Source organism: Lonchura striata, chromosome 30, assembly GCF_050655825.1.
Source record: "Lonchura striata isolate lonStrDom1 chromosome 30, ASM5065582v1, whole genome shotgun sequence".
Lineage (NCBI taxonomy): Eukaryota > Metazoa > Chordata > Aves > Passeriformes > Estrildidae > Lonchura > Lonchura striata.
Window position 1 is genome coordinate 7,892,922 of NC_140732.1, and position 15,787 is coordinate 7,908,708.

The 15,787-nt window shown below is 59.8% G+C and overlaps 1 protein-coding gene across 7 annotated transcripts; it reads right to left on the bottom strand.

Moving 5' to 3' along the window:
- Nucleotides 1-985: 985 nt before the first annotated feature.
- Nucleotides 986-15,482, bottom strand: MCOLN1 (mucolipin TRP cation channel 1). 7 transcript variants are annotated; one of them, XR_014950459.1, is made up of 14 exons: nucleotides 15,402-15,482; nucleotides 13,405-13,619; nucleotides 11,727-11,894; nucleotides 10,981-11,143; nucleotides 9,987-10,068; nucleotides 9,081-9,222; nucleotides 8,065-8,164; nucleotides 7,694-7,800; nucleotides 6,605-6,754; nucleotides 6,409-6,510; nucleotides 5,000-5,773; nucleotides 3,514-3,720; nucleotides 2,624-2,754; nucleotides 986-1,569 (listed from the first exon to the last, which is right to left on the bottom strand). XR_014950459.1 is itself a non-coding variant. In XM_077787726.2 (14 exons), exons 1-14 carry the CDS (start codon nucleotides 15,415-15,417, stop codon nucleotides 1,533-1,535), a joined length of 1,698 nt encoding a protein of 565 aa, XP_077643852.2. In that variant the 5' UTR covers nucleotides 15,418-15,482; the 3' UTR covers nucleotides 986-1,532. The 7 variants fall into 7 exon arrangements, 6 of the variants coding, with proteins under 6 accessions (XP_077643852.2, XP_085419360.1, XP_085419363.1 ...); XM_077787726.2 differs by having other exon boundaries at nucleotides 5,000-5,122; nucleotides 9,126-9,222; XM_085563234.1 differs by having other exon boundaries at nucleotides 5,000-5,122.
- Between the last annotated feature and the right edge of the window lie 305 nt (nucleotides 15,483-15,787).

The following is a 15,787-nucleotide window of genomic DNA, read 5'->3' on the forward strand; positions in this document are numbered from 1 at the left end:
CGGGGGGGGAACGGGGAGGCCTCAAGGGGGGAAACGGAGAGTGAGGGGGGAGTGGGAGATACCACTGAGAGATGGGGGGAGGCGGGAGGTACCATTGAGGGGAGTGGGAGGTACCATTGAGAGAAATGGGGGGAGGCGGGAGGTACCACTGAGAGATGGGGGGAGGCGGGAGGTACCACTGAGGGGAGATGGGAGATACCACTGAGAGAGACGGGGGGAGGCGGGAGGTACCATTGAGGGGAGTGGGAGGTACCATTGAGAGAAATGGGGGGAGGCGGGAGGTACCACTGAGAGATGGGGGGAGGCGGGAGGTACCACTGAGGGGAGATGGGAGATACCACTGAGAGAGACGGGGGGAGGCGGGAGGTACCATTGAGGGGAGTGGGAGGTACCATTGAGAGAAATGGGGGGAGGCGGGAGGTACCACTGAGGGGAGTGGGAGATACCACTGAGAGAAATGGGGGGAGATGGGAGGTACCACTGTGGGGAGATGGGATATACTACTGAGAGAGACGGGGGAGGCGGGAGGTACCATTGAGGGGAGTGGGAGGTACCACTGAGGGAAATGGGGGAGGCGGGAGGTACCACTGAGGGGAGATGGGAGATACCACTGAGAGATGGGGGGAGGCGGGAGGTACCATTGAGGGGAGTGGGAGGTACCACTGAGAGAAATGGGGGGAGGCGGGAGGTACCACTGAGGGGAGTGGGAGGTACCCCTGAGAGAAATGGGGGGAGGCAGCTGACATGGGAGGTACCACTTTGGGTGCAGGGGGGGAGTATGTGGAGCGTACCACAGCATGGGGAGGGGGGGAACCCTTAAGTGGGTCATACCACTGAGGGGAGGGGGGATGGGCTGTACCACTGTGCGGGGAGAGGGGGGGAACATTCTCCCAGGGCTGTACCATGATAGGGATGGGGGTGTCCCCAAGGCCACCCCTGGGTGCCACCCCCAGGGTGTCCCCATTGTCACCACAGAGCCCTCGTGTCCCAGGTCACCTTTATTGCCCCATTTTGGGGTGAAAAGGGACAATTTTGGGTCCGGCCAGCGCCGCTCCGGTGACCCCGAGGATGGGGACGAGGTCCCGAAGTGTCCCCGAAAAGAGATTTGGGGGCGCCAAGGTTCCAAATTTACCCCCAAAATAGAATCAGGGGGTCCCAAAGTGTCCCCAAAACCAAATTTGGGGGGTCCCCAAATGTTCCCGAAAATGGACTGCCAATCCCAAAAATGGAGGTGTCCCCAAAAAATAAGCTGGGTTCCCAAAATGTCCCCAAAAATGGATTTTGGGGGTCCCAGGATTCCAAATTTAACTCCAAAAATGGATTTGGGGCATCCCAAAATGTCCCCAGGACTGGATCTGGGAACCACAAAGTCCCCCCCCCCAAAAATCCATCCTGGGGGTCCCAAATTTGGAGTCCCGGGCAGGTAAAAGCAGAAAATGAAATGAAATGAAATGAAATGAAATAAAATAAAATAAAATAAAATAAAATAAATTAAAAGCAGGGGGTTTTTGGGGTGCCCCCCCGGTGTCCCTTCAGTTCACCAGGAGCGCGTTGTCCTGCGCGGGGGCCCTGTGGGGACACAATTTTGGGGATTTTTAGCGGATTTTGGGGATTTTGGGGGGCAGGACCCCAGGGAAACCCCCCCCGGATCCCAAAGATTCCAGGAGGGGAGGGGGGGACCCCAAAATCCCGGGGAGAAGCTGGATTTGAGGTCATTTTGGTGTCATTTGGGGATGGATTTTGGGGTCATTTGGGGTCATTTTAGGACTGGATTCTTGGGTCATTTGGGGGCCAAATTTTGGGGTCATTTGGGGCATTTGGGGCTCTATTTAGGAGTCATTTTAGGCTGGATTTTGGGGTTATTTAGGGTCATTTTGGGGTTGGATTTTGAGGTCATATGGGGTCATTTGGGGCTGGATTTTGGGGTCATTTAGGGATGGATTTTGGGGTCATTTAGGGGTGGATTTTGGGGGCATTTGGGGCCAAATTTTTGGGGCATCTGGGGCTGGATTTTGGGGTCATTTGGGGTTGGATTTTGGGGTCATTTGGGGTGGATTTTGGGATAATTTGGGATTCTCCCACATCCCCCCCACCCCCAGCTGGAATCCCCCAGGTGACACCAAGCCCAAACCAGCCAGGATCCCCCTCCTTTGGGGTGACCCCAAAATGCCCCAAACCCCCCCCAAGAAAGTCCCAAAATCCCCCAAAACCCCCCCCAAGAATGTCCCAAAATGCCCCAAAACCCCCCCAAGAAAGTCCCAAAATGCCCCAAAACCCCAAGAAAGTCCCAAAATCCCCCAAAACCCCCAAGAATGTCCCAAAATCCCCCCAACCCCCTCAAGAATGTCCCAAAATCCCCCAAACCCCCCCCAAGAATGTCCCAAAACTGCCTGAAATGTCCCCAAATCCCCCCAAAACTCCCCAAAATCCCCCCAAATGCTCCCAAAATCCCCTGAAACGTCCCAAAACCTCCCAAAAATCCCCGAAAACATCCCAAAACCCCCCCAAAAATGTCCCAAAATCCCCCAAAGCCTTTCCCAAAATATCTCAAAATCCCCCTCCCAAACCCCCTGAAGTGTCCCAAAACGGCCCAAAACCCCCCAAAAAGCCTCAAATTTCGGACCGGGGGCAGCAGCAGAGGGCGGGGCAGGAGGCGGCGCTGCCCCGGCGGAACTTTCCGGAGCCGGGGCTGTCCCGGCACTGCGCGATGAAGGCCTGGAGCTGGGACACGGCGGTGTCACCCTCGGACTGGTTCTGGGGACACACAGGGGACAGGAGCTGGGACACGGCGGTGTCACCCTCGGACTGGTTCTGGGGACAGGGGACAGGAGCTGGGACACGGCGGTGTCACCCTCGGACTGGTGCTGGGGACACAGGGGACAGGAGCTGGGACACGGCGGTGTCACCCTCGGACTGGTTCTGGGGACAGGGGACAGGGGACAGGAGCTGGGACACGGCGGTGTCACCCTCGGACTGGTGCTGGGGACACAGGGGACACAGGGGACAGGAGCTGGGACACGGCGGTGTCACCCTCGGACTGGTTCTGGGGACACAGGGGACAGGGGACAGGAGCTGGGACACGGCGGTGTCACCCTCGGACTGGTGCTGGGGACAGGGGACACAGGACAGGTCAGGGACAGGAGCTGGGACACGGCGATGTCACCCTCGGACTGGTGCTGGGGACACAGGGGACAGGGGACACAGGGGACAGGTGACATCACACCCAGATGATGTCACACACAGATAACGCACTGATGATGTCACACCCAGGAGATAATGCACCCAGGTGATGTCACACAGGTGATAATGCACACCAGTGACGTCACACCCAGGTGATAATGCACACCAGTGACATCACACAGGTGAGATAACACCCCCAGGTGATAATGCACACTGGTGACATCACACCCAGGTGATAACGCACACCGGTGACGTCACCCAGGTGATAACGCACACCGGTGACGTCACACTGCTGACGTCCCGCCCCGGCGCGGCGCCGCCGGTGCCGCTGACCTTGATGGTGTCGTAGGAGCCGGTGATGAGGGCGATGAAGAGGCTGAGCACCATGTAGATGAAGAGCGCGCTGAAGGAGTACAGGTACACCTGGCTGAAGAGCCACACCAGCGCCCCGCTGGGCCGCAGCGCCGCGAAGGTGGCGAACATGTCATCGCCATTGACCAGCGAGAAGAGACACTCGGACACCATGGACAGCGAGCGGAACTGCGGAGGGACACCTGTGTCACCTGTGTCACACCTGTAACCCCTGTGTCACACCTGTGTCGTCACCATTGACCAGCGAGAAGAGACACTCGGACACCATGGACAGCGAGCGGAACTGCGGAGGGACACCTGTGTCACCTGTGTCACACCTGTAACCCCTGTGTCACACCTGTGTCGTCACCATTGACCAGCGAGAAGAGACACTCGGACACCATGGACAGCGAGCGGAACTGCGGAGGGACACCTGTGTCACCTGTGTCACACCTGTAACCCCTGTGTCACACCTGTGTCGTCACCATTGACCAGCGAGAAGAGACACTCGGACACCATGGACAGCGAGCGGAACTGCGGAGGGACACCTGTGTCACCTGTGTCACACCTGTAACCCCTGTGTCACACCTGTGTCGTCACCATTGACCAGCGAGAAGAGACACTCGGACACCATGGACAGCGAGCGGAACTGCGGAGGGACACCTGTGTCACCTGTGTCACACCTGTGTCACCTGTGTCACACCTGTAACCCCTGTGTCACACCTGTGTCACCTGTGTCACCTGGGTGTCACCTGTGTCACACCTGTGTCACCTGTGTCACACCTGTAACCCCTGTGTCACACCTGTGTCACCTGTGTCACCTGTAACCCCTGTGTCACCTGTCACACATGTCAAACCTGTGTCACACCTGTGTCACCTGCATTTCATGTGTGGATTTAGGGAGGCACCGAACCCCAAAACCGGGATTTGAGAACATCCCAACCCCCAAAAGTGAAATTCGGGATTCTCCCAACCCCAGACCCGAAATTTGGAAGAATCCAAATCCCCTAAAATGGAACTTGGGTGGGACTCTCCCAGCCCCAAAACCCAGAATTTCAGAAGGAACCCAATCCCAAAACCGGGATTTGAGAACATCCCAACTCCCAAAACTGAAATCTGGGACTCTCCCAACCCCAGACCCGAAATTTGGAAGAATCCAAATCCCCTAAAATGGAACTTTGGAATCTCCCAGCCCCAAAACCCAGAATTTCGGAAGGAACCCAACCCCAAAACCAGGATTTGAGAACATCCCAACTCCCAAAACTGAAATTCAGGAATCTCGCAACCCCCAAAACTGAAATTTGGGACTCTCCCAACCCCAAACCCCCGAATTTCAGAGGGAACCCAGCCCCAAAACCGGGATTTGAGAACATCCCAACTCCCAAAACTGAAATCTGGGACTCTCCCAACCCCAAACCCGAAATTTGGGAATCTCCCAACCCCAAACCCGAAATTTGGGAATGGCCACCTTGACGTGGTGCGGGCCCAGCACGATCCAGCCGCAGAAGCAGTAGCCCAGGTAAATCACGGCCACACAGCAGCAGAAGCGCATCACGTTGGGCAGCGCCACACGCAGCGTCACGATCAGGATCTGGGGCGAAAAACGGGGAAATCGGGAAAAACGGGGATTTGGGGTGGGAAAACGGGGATTTGGGGTGGGAAAATGGGGATTTGGGGCGGGAAAATGGGGATTTGGGGCGGGAAAATGGGGATTTGGGACAGGAAAATGGGATTATCCACGTGTGGAGAGCACATCACGTTGTGGGTCACCACGTGTAGAGTCAGGATCTGGATATGGGGCGAAAAACGGGGAAATTGGGAAAAACGGGGATTTGGGGTGGGAAAATGGGGATTTGGGATGGGAAAATGGGGACTTGGGGCGGGAAAATGGGGATTTGGGGTGGGAAAATGGGGATTTGGGGCGGGAAAATGGGGATTTGGGGTGGGAAAATGGGGATTTGGGGTGGGAAAATGGGATTATCCATGTTTGGGGAGCACATCATGTTGGGGTCACTACATGTAGTGTCACGGTCAGGATATGGGGCGAAAAACGGGGAAATCGGGAAAAACAGGGGTTTGGGGTGGGAAAAACAGGGGTTTGGGGTGGGAAAACGGGGATTTGGGGTGGGAAAATGGGGATTTGGGGTGGGAAAATGGGGATTTGGGACGGGAAAATAGGGTTATCCACGTGTGGGGAGCACATCACGTTGGGCAGCGCCACGCGCAGCGTCACGATCAGGATCTGGGGCGAGAAACGGGGAAATCGGGAAAAACGGGGGTTTGGGGTGGGAAAACGGGGATTTGGGGTGGGAAAACGGGGATTTGGGGTGGGAAAATGGGGATGTAGGGTGGGAAAATGTCCCTGTCCCTCACGTTGTACTTCTGGAAGAAGGTCAGGTACCGGCTGACCCCGACCTTGTCCCTGTCCCTGTCCCTGTCCCCAGGTGGCACGGATGACACAGGTGACAGAGATGACATGGGTGACACGGGTGACATGGGTGATACGGGCGACACACGTGACACGGGTGTCACTCACGTTGTACTTCTGGAAGAAGGTCGGGTAGCGGATGATGCCGACCTTGTCCCTGTCCCTGTCCCTGTCCCTATCCCCAGATTACACAGGTGACACAGGTGACACAGGTGACACGCGTGACACAGGCGTCACTCACGTTGTACTTCTGGAAGAAGGTCAGGTACCGGCTGACCCCAACCTTGTCCCTGTCCCTGTCCCTGTCCCCAGGTTACACAGGTGACACAGATGACATGGGTGACACGGGTGACACAGATGACACGGGTGACACAGATGACATGGGTGACACGGGTGACACAGATGACACGGGTGACACAGGCAACACGGGTGACACGGGCGCCACTCACGTTGTACTTCTGGAAGAAGGTCAGGTAGCGGATGACGCCGACCCACACCAGCAGCGTTGAGGTGCCCAGCAGGATGCTGCACACGTCGTACCCCGAGAAGTTCTGCGGGGACAGGCGGACAGTGCCACCGGCGCGTCCCCGGGGCGGTGACGCCGCCCGGCCGCCGTCCCCAGCGCGGCGCCCCCGCGGGGCTGACCTTGGCCTCGATGCCGATCTTGAGCACGGTGCCCAGCACGGTGAGGAGGTCGCTGGTGACCAGCAGCAGGTACCACCCGTTGAGGAACTCCAGCCGGTCCGACAGCGACACGGCCAGGCCGCGGCGGCGGCGCAGGAAGCGGCTGAACTCCTGCGGGACACCAATTGTCACCGTCACTGTCGGTGTCTGTGTCACCGTCAGTGTCACTGTCACCGTCACCTCACAGGAAGTGGCTGAACTCCTGCGGGGCACCAATTGTCACCGTCACTGTCAGTGTCACTGTCAGTGTCACCGTCAGTGTCACTGTCACCGTCACCTCACAGGAAGCAGCTGAACTCCTGCGGGACACCAATTGTCACTGTCACTGTCAGTGTCAGTGTCACCGTCACCTCACAGGAACCGGCTGAATTCCTGTGGGACGTTGTCACCGTCACTGTCACCGTCACCGTCACTGTCAGTGTCATTGTCACTGTCACTGTCACCTCACAGAAAATGGCTGAGCTCCTGAGGGACATTGTCACTGTCACTGTTATTGTCAGTGTCACTGTCACCTCACAGGAACCGGCTGAACTCCTGCAGGGCGTTGTCACTGTCACTGTCATTGTTATTGTCACTGTCAGTGTCATTGCCACTGTCACTGTCACCTCACAGAAACCGGCTGAACTCCTGCGGGACATTGTCAGTGTCAGTGTCACCGTCACAGTCACAGTCACAGTCACTGTCATTGTCACTGTCATTGTTGTTGTCACTGTCACCTCACAGGAAACAGCTGAACTGCCTCCCACCATCCATATCCAACTCCATTCCATCCCCATAAAATCCCATCAATCCCATCAATCCCATCAACCCCATCCCCCAAACCCCAGAATCCCCCAAATCCCCCCAAAATCCCCCAAATCCCCCAAACCCCATCAACCCCATCCCCCAAACCCCAGAATCCCCCAAATCCCCCCAAAATCCCCCAAACCCCATCAACCCCAACCCCCCAGAATCCCCCCAACCCCCAGAATCCCCCAAATCCCATCAATCGCATTCCCCAAACCCCAGAATCCCCCAAACCCCCCAACCCCCCATTCCCCCGTGCCCCACCCTCATCAGGAGCAGCCCGCGGGCGATGGAGCGGGCGCAGAGCACCAGGGACAGGGCGCACACGGCCGTCACCAGCACGTCGAAGGACAGGCGCAGCGGGGTGTCACCTGCGGGGACAGCCCAGGGCACCCCCGGGTGGCACCCGCGGCCTCTTGTCACCTCCCGGGGACACCCTCGCAGCCCAGTGTCACCCGCTGTCACCCATTGTCACCTCTGCTGGGTGTGGCAGGGTGGTGGCACTCCCAGGGACACCCCCACAGCCCAATGTCACCCATTGTCACCCACTGTCACCTCTGCCGGGCAGCGAGGGGTGGTGGCACTCCCAGGGACACCCCCACAGCCCCATGTCACCCGCTGTCACCCGCTGTCACCTCTGCCGGGCAGCGAGGGGTGGTGGCACTCCCGGATGGCCGCGTGGGTGTCCAGGCGGATCCGCACCCGCCCGCTGTGGGCGCTGTTGTCAAACGTGACCTGGGGACACCGGGTGGCACTGTCACTGTCACTGCCATTGTCACTGTCACCGTCATTATCACTGTCATTTTCATTGTCACTGTTATTCTGTCACTGTCACTGTCATTGTCACTGCCATTGTCACTGTCATTGTCACTGTCACCGTCATTCTGTCACTGTTGCCGTCACTGTCACTGTCAATATCACTGTCACTGCCATTGTCACTGTCACTGTCATTGTCATTTTCGTCATCACTGTCATTCTGTCACTGTCACTCATTGTCACTGTCACTGTCACTGCCATTGTCACTGCCACTGTTATTGTCGTTGTCACTGTCACTGTCACTCATTGTCACTGTAACTGTCATTGTCGTCACTGTCACTGCCAATGTCACTGTCATTGTCAATGTCACTGTCACTGTCACTCATTGTCACCGTCACTGTCATTGTCACTGTCACTGTCATTGTCACTGCCATTGTCATTTTCACTGCCACTGTCACTGGCATTGTCATTGTCACTGTCAATGTGACAGTCAGTGTCACAGTCACTGTCGCTGTCACTCATTGTCACTGTCACTGTCATTCATTGTCACTGTCACAGTCACTGTCACTCATTGTCATTGTCACTGTCACTGTCACTGTCACTCATTGTCACTGTCACTGTCACTGTCACTGTCGCTCTCACTCATTGTCACTGTCAATGTCACTGTCACTGTCACTGTCAATGTCACTTGGGAGACTTTGGGATATTTGGGGACGCTCAGGGGTCATTGGGGGACACTTGGGGACACTTTGGGGACACCCAGGGCACACTCAGGGGACAGTCTGGGACACTTTGGGGACACCTGGGGGACACCTGGGGACACTTTGGGGTATCTGGGGATGCTCAGGGGTGATTTGGGGTCCCTTGGGGACACTCAGGGGACACCTGGGCACACCTGGGGACAATTTGGGACACTTTGGGGACACGTGGGGACACGCACGGTGACACTGAAGGTGTAGCAGTCGGGGATCTCGTGGTTCAGCAGCGTTTGGATGTTGATGGCCTTGAGCTGGAACTCCACGGTGACGTTGATCAGCCTGAGGGGACAAAACACCCCGGAGACCCAAAATCCCAAAAAAAAACCACCTGGGAGACCCCAAAATCCCAAAAAACACCACGCAGGAGACCCCAAAATCCCCAAAAAAACAAACCCGGGAGACCCCAAAATCCCCAAAAAAAACCACCCCAGGAGACCCAAAATCCCAAAAAAACACAGGAAAGGAAAAATTTCACCCAAAAATCCCAGACAGGGATTTGGGGAAATGCCTCCGGGTGGGATTTAGGGGAATTTTGGGGTTTTTGGGGTCCCCCGTGTGGGATTTAGGGGAATTTTGGGGTTTTTGGGGTTTACAATCACCCCCAGGTGGGATTTAGGGGAATTTTGGGGTTTTTGGGGTTTACAATCACCCCCAGGTGGGATTTAGGGGAATTTTGGGGTTTTTGGGGTTTACAATCACCCCCAGGTGGGATTTAGGGGAATTTTGGGGTTTTTGGGGTTTACAATCACCCCCGGGTGGGATTTAGGGGAATTTTGGGGTTTTTGGGGTTTACAATCACCCCCGGGTGGGATTTAGGGGAATTTTGGGGTTTTTGGGGTTTACAATCACCCCCGGGTGGGATTTAGGGGAATTTTGGGGTTTTTGGGGTTTACAATCACCCCCGGGTGGGATTTAGGGGAATTTTGGGGTTTTTGGGGTTTACAATCACCCCCGGGTGGGATTTAGGGGAATTTTGGGGTTTTTGGGGTTTACAATCACCCCCGGGTGGGATTTAGGGGAATTTTGGGGTTTTTGGGGTTTACCTGTGGAACTGGAGGGTGAAGTTGCTGTCGGTGCCGTCCAGCGCCGGCGGCCGGGGGTCTCCGGGGTGCACCCCCAGACATTCTGTGGGGTCGGGATTGGGGTCAGGGAATGCCCAGAGCCCCCGGGGCTTCCCAAATCCCAAACCCCAAATCCCAAATCCCAAATCCCAAACCCCAAACGCCAAATCCCAAACCCCAAACGCCAAATCCCAAATCCCAAACCCCAAATCCCAAACCCCACACCCCAAATCCCAAACCCCAAACGCCAAATCCCAAATCCCAAACCCCAAATCCCAAACACGCCCGGACTGTTTGGAATGCTCCAGGACAATCCCAAATCCCAAATCCTAAATCTCAAACTCTAAATCCCAAACCCCAAACCCCATATGTGCCCAGACTGTTTGGAATGCTCCAGGACCATCCCAAATCCAAACCCAAAATCCCAAACCCCAAATCCCAACCCCAAAACTGCAATCCCAACTCCCAAACCTCATATCCAACCCCAAACACCAAACCCCAAATCCAACCCCAACTCCCAAACACCAATCCCAAATCCCAAACGCCAACCCCACATTCCAAACCCCAAATCCCAACCCCAAACACCAAACCCCAAATCCAACTCCCAAACCCAACTCCAATCCAAAATCCCAACCCCCAAATCCCAACCCCAACTCCCAAACCCCAAATCCCAAACCCCAAATCCCAACTCCCACATCCAAGTCCCAAACCCAACTCCAATCCAAAATCCCAACCCCCAAATCCCAACCCCAACTCCCAAACCCCAAATCCCAAACCCCAAATCCCAACTCCCACATCCAAGTCCCAAACCCAACTCCAATCCAAAATCCCAAACCCAAAGCCCAACCCCAACTCCCAAACCCGAACCCCAAACCCAAACCCGAACCCCAAATCCCAAACCCCAAATCCAATCCAAAATCCCAAACCCAACTCCCAACCCCAAACTCCAAACCCCAACCCCAAGCCCACACCCCACCGGTGACCACGCTGGGGTCGATGTCGAAGGTGTCGTTGCCGGGGTCGATGTCCCCCCTGCGGAAGAAGCGCTGGCACAGCCGGAGCCCAGCGCCACCCCCGGCGCCACCCCCGGTGCCACCGTAGGCGTAGCGGCCCAGGGTCTCGTTGGGGACAGCCAGGTACTGCGGGACAGGGACACGGGGCTGGGGTGGCACCTTGATGGCCCCAAACATCCCCATGGCCATAAAACATCTCCATGGTCCCAAACATCACCATGGCCTTCAAACATCTCTGTGACCCCAAAACATCCCCATGGCCCCAAAACATTTCCATGATCCCAAAACATCTCTGTGACCCCAAAACATCCCCATGATCTCAAAACATCTCCACGATCCCAAAACATCTCCCTGGCCCCAAAACATCTCCATGGTCCTAAACCATCTCCATGGCCCCAAAACATCTCCATGGTCCTAAACCATCTCCATGGCCCCAAAACATCTCCATGGTCCTAAACCATCTCCATGGCCTTAAAACATCTCTGTGACCCCAAAACATCTCCATGATCCCAAAACATCTCTGTGTCCCCGCAACGTGGTGGCCCAGGGTCTCATTGGGGACAGCCAGGTACTGCGGGGACAGAACCACCAAGGCTGGAGGTGGCACTGGGACACCCCAGTGTCCCCAGACCACCTCAGTGTCCCCACACCACCACCGTGTCCCCAACTCCTCCGATGTCCCCAAGCCCTCCCGGTGTCCCCGTGCCACCTTCTCAAGGACGAAGTCCAGGTGCTCCAGGAGGTCCCCGCGGGTGTAGATGGCCTGGGTGTCATCGGTGCCGTCCTCGTAGCCCTTGAGGAACAGGTGCTTGAAGGCCACCGTGTTGTCCTCCTTGAAGGCCACCACCAGCTGGTTGCTGAGCCCGAACAGGATCAGCTGGGGACCAAGGCCACCACCTCTGTCACCACCTGTCCCATCGTGGTGACACTGCTGTGTTTCACCCCAAAACAGTGTCACCCCATGCTTGGGGACAAAGACCACCACGGTCAGGGTCTGTCCCACCCTGGTGACACCACCATGTTTCACCCCATGCTTGGGGACAAAGGCCACCGCTGCCATCAGCCCCTGTCCCACCACAGTGACGCTGCCACGCTTTGTCCCAGGACACTCCGGTGTCCCCTTCAAAGTGTCCCCATGTCCCTGTGTCCCCTCCCTGCTGTCCCAGCCCCTTGTGCTGCCATCCCCACTGTCCCTGCTGTCCCCAAGTCCCCGTGCCCCTTCCCCTCTGTCCCCACTGGCCATCCCTGCTGCCCACCCCCACTGTCCCCTGTGCCACCCCACTGTCCCCACTCCCTGTCCCCTCTGCCACCCCGCTGTCCTCACTCACTGTCCCCTGTGCCACCCCCGCTGTCCCCTCCTGCCATCCCCACTGTCCCCACTCCCTGTCCCCTGTGCCATCCCCACTGTCCCCACTCCCTGTCCCCTGTGCCACCCCGCTGTCCCCACTCACTGTCCCCTGTGCCACCCCGCTGTCCCCTCTCCCTGTCCCCTGTGCCACCCCGCTGTCCCCACTCCCTGTCCCCGTGCCACCCCGCTGTCCCCTCTCCCTGTCCCCTGTGCCACCCCGCTGTCCCCACTCCCTGTCCCCTCTGCCACCCCGCTGTCCCCTCTCCCTGTCCCCTGTGCCACCCCGCTGTCCCCTCTCCCTGTCCCCTGTGCCATCCCCACTGTCCCCACTCCCTGTCCCCTCTGCCACCCCGCTGTCCCCTCCCCGCTGTCCCCACTCCCTGTCCCCTGTGCCACCCCGCTGTCCCCACTCCCTGTCCCCGTGCCACCCCGCTGTCCCCTCTCCCTGTCCCCTGTGCCACCCCGCTGTCCCCTCTCCCTGTCCCCTGTGCCATCCCCACTGTCCCCACTCCCTGTCCCCTCTGCCACCCCGCTGTCCCCACTCCCTGTCCCCTGTGCCACCCCGCTGTCCCCACTCCCTGTCCCCGTGCCACCCCGCTGTCCCCTCTCCCTGTCCCCTGTGCCACCCCGCTGTCCCCTCTCCCTGTCCCCTGTGCCACCCCGCTGTCCCCTCCCCGCTGTCCCCACTCCCTGTCCCCTGTGCCACCCCGCTGTCCCCACTCCCTGTCCCCGTGCCACCCCGCTGTCCCCTCTCCCTGTCCCCTGTGCCACCCCGCTGTCCCCTCTCCCTGTCCCCTGTGCCACCCCGCTGTCCCCTCCCCGCTGTCCCCACTCCCTGTCCCCTGTGCCACCCCGCTGTCCCCACTCCCTGTCCCCTGTGCCACCCCGCTGTCCCCTCTCCCTGTCCCCTGTGCCATCCCCGCTGTCCCCGCTGTCCCCACTCCCTGTCCCCTGTGCCACCCCGCTGTCCCCACTCCCTGTCCCCTGTGCCACCCCCGCTGTCCCCTCTCCCTGTCCCCGTGCCACCCCGCGGTGCCACCTGCACGGTGACCAGGACGATCTTGGCCAGCTGCAGCGCGAGCTTCACGGGCCGCCTGCCGCGGGCGCGGTACTTGTCGCAGGGGCTCATGAAGAAATACTTGAGGCGGCGCCGCAGCTCCTGCTCCTCCTCCTCCTCCTCCTGCTCCGCTCCCGGGACCGGCGCCGCCTCGGCCGTGCCGTACCCGGGGCCGCGGCTCAGCAGCCGCTCGGTCTCTGGGGACAGCCGCGGTGTCACCTCGGTCCGGTGCCCGCCCTGCCCGGTGTCACCCCTGCCCGGTGTGCCCGGTAACCGCTCCGGTGCCCACCCTGCCCGGTGTCACCCCCTGCCCGGTGTGCCCTGTGCCTGGTAACCGTTCCGGACCTCCTGTGCCCGGTGTCACCCCCTGCCCGGTGTGCCCTGTGCCCGGTAACCGCTCCGGTGCCCGCCCTGCCCGGTGTCACCCCCTGCCCGGTGTGCCCTGTGCCCGGTGTCACTGCTCCAGACCCACTGTGCCCAGTGTCACCCCCTGCCCGGTGTGCCCTGTGCCCGGTAACAGCTCCGGACCCGCTGTGCCCGGTGTCACCCCTGCCCGGTGTCACCCCCTGCCCGGTGTGCCCTGTGCCCGGTGTCACTGCTCCAGACCCACTGTGCCCAGTGTCACCCCCTGCCCGGTGTGCCCTGTGCCCGGTGTCACTGCTCCAGACCCACTGTGCCCAGTGTCACCCCCTGCCCGGTGTGCCCTGTGCCCGGTAACAGCTCCGGACCCGCTGTGCCCGGTGTCACCCCTGCCCGGTGTCACCCCCTGCCCGGTGTGCCCTGTGCCCGGTGTCACTGCTCCAGACCCACTGTGCCCGGTGTCACCCCTGCCCGGTGTGCCCTGTGCCCGGTGTCACTGCTCCAGACCCACTGTGCCCAGTGTCACCCCCTGCCCGGTGTGCCCTGTGCCCGGTAACAGTTCCGGACCCGCTGTGCCCGGTGTCACCCCCTGCCCGGTGTGCCCTGTGCCCGGTAACCACTCCGGACCCACTGTCCCCGGTGTCACCGCTGTCCCCTTGTCCCCCTCCCGCCGTTCCGGTGCCACCCCTGCCCGGTGTGCCCTGTGCCCGGTGTCACCGCTCCGGACCCGCTGTGCCCGGTGTCACCGCTGTCCCCGTGTCCCCCTCCCGCCGTTCCGGTATCCCCCGGACCCATTAACCCTACCACGGTCGGTTCCCGGTAATCCCGACCTCGTGTCCCGCTTGTCCCGTTCTCATTCACGGTCCCTGTCCCCGTTCCTTGTCCCCATTCCCGGTCCCATTCCCGGTCCCGATTCCCCGTCCTCGTTCCCTGTCCCCATTCCCGGTCCTATTCCCGTTCCCTGTCCCCATTCCCGGTTCCATTCCCGTTCCCTGTCCCAATTCCCGTTCCCGTTCCCGCTCCCCATTCCCGGTCCCCATTCCCGGTCCCCATTCCCGTTCCCTGTCCCCATTCCCGGTCCCATTCCCGGTCCCCATTCCCGGTCCCTGTCCCCGTTCCCGCTCCCCATTCCCGGTCCCCGTTCCCGGTCCCGCTCCCCATTCCCGGTCCCATTCCCATTCCCGGTCCCCGTTCCCTGTCCCCATTCCCGGTCCCCATTCCCGTTCCCTGTCCCCATTCCCGGTCCCCATTCCCGGTCCCGCTCCCCATTCCCGGTCCCCGTTCCCGGTCCCCGTTCCCGGTCCCCTTTCCCGGTCCCTGTCCCCATTCCCGGTCCCCATTCCCGTTCCCTGTCCCCATTCCCGGTCCCCATTCCCGGTCCCCATTCCCGGTCCCTGTCCCTATTCCCGGTCCCCATTCCCGGTCCCCATTCCCGGTCCCCATTCCCGGTCCCTGTCCCCATTCCCGGTCCCCATTCCCGGTCCCCATTCCCGGTCCCTGTCCCCATTCCCGGTCCCCATTCCCGGTCCCCATTCCCTGTCCCCGTTCCCTGTCCCCATTCCCGGTCCCCGTCCCCGTTCCCTGTCCCTATTCCCGGTCCCCGTTCCCGGTCCCCTCACCGGACGCCGCCGCCATCGCTCCGACCCCGTCCCGCCCCTCACGTGACCAGGCAAACCCCGCGCTGCTCCCGCCCACCAATCCCAGCGCGCGATTACTCTCTGATTTGCATAACCCCGCCCCTCTCCCCGGCCCCGCCCACTGCCGCCTCCGGGCGCGGTTCGATCCCAGTTCCTTCCCAGCGCTCCCAGTTCCCTCCCAGTGCTCCCAGTAAGAGCGATGTTGGGAGGGAGAGCGCTCCCAGTTCCCTCCCAGCGCTCCCAGTTCCCTCCCAGTGCTCCCAGTAAGGGCGGTGCTGGGAGGGAAAGCGCTCCCACTTCCCTCCCAGCGCTCCCAGTTCCCTCCCAGCGCTCCCAGTTCCCTCCCAGCGCTCCCAGTTCCTTCCCAG

Excerpts from the sequence above, each read along its gene's own strand:
- MCOLN1 (XM_085563234.1), bottom strand. Across the intron at positions 10,069-10,980 it reads CGACCCCAGCGTGGTCACCG|AATGTCTGGGGGTGCACCCC; the intron begins GTGGGGTGTGGG and ends CCGACCCCACAG. Across the intron at positions 9,223-9,986 it reads TTCACCCTCCAGTTCCACAG|GCTGATCAACGTCACCGTGG; the intron begins GTAAACCCCAAA and ends TTGTCCCCTCAG.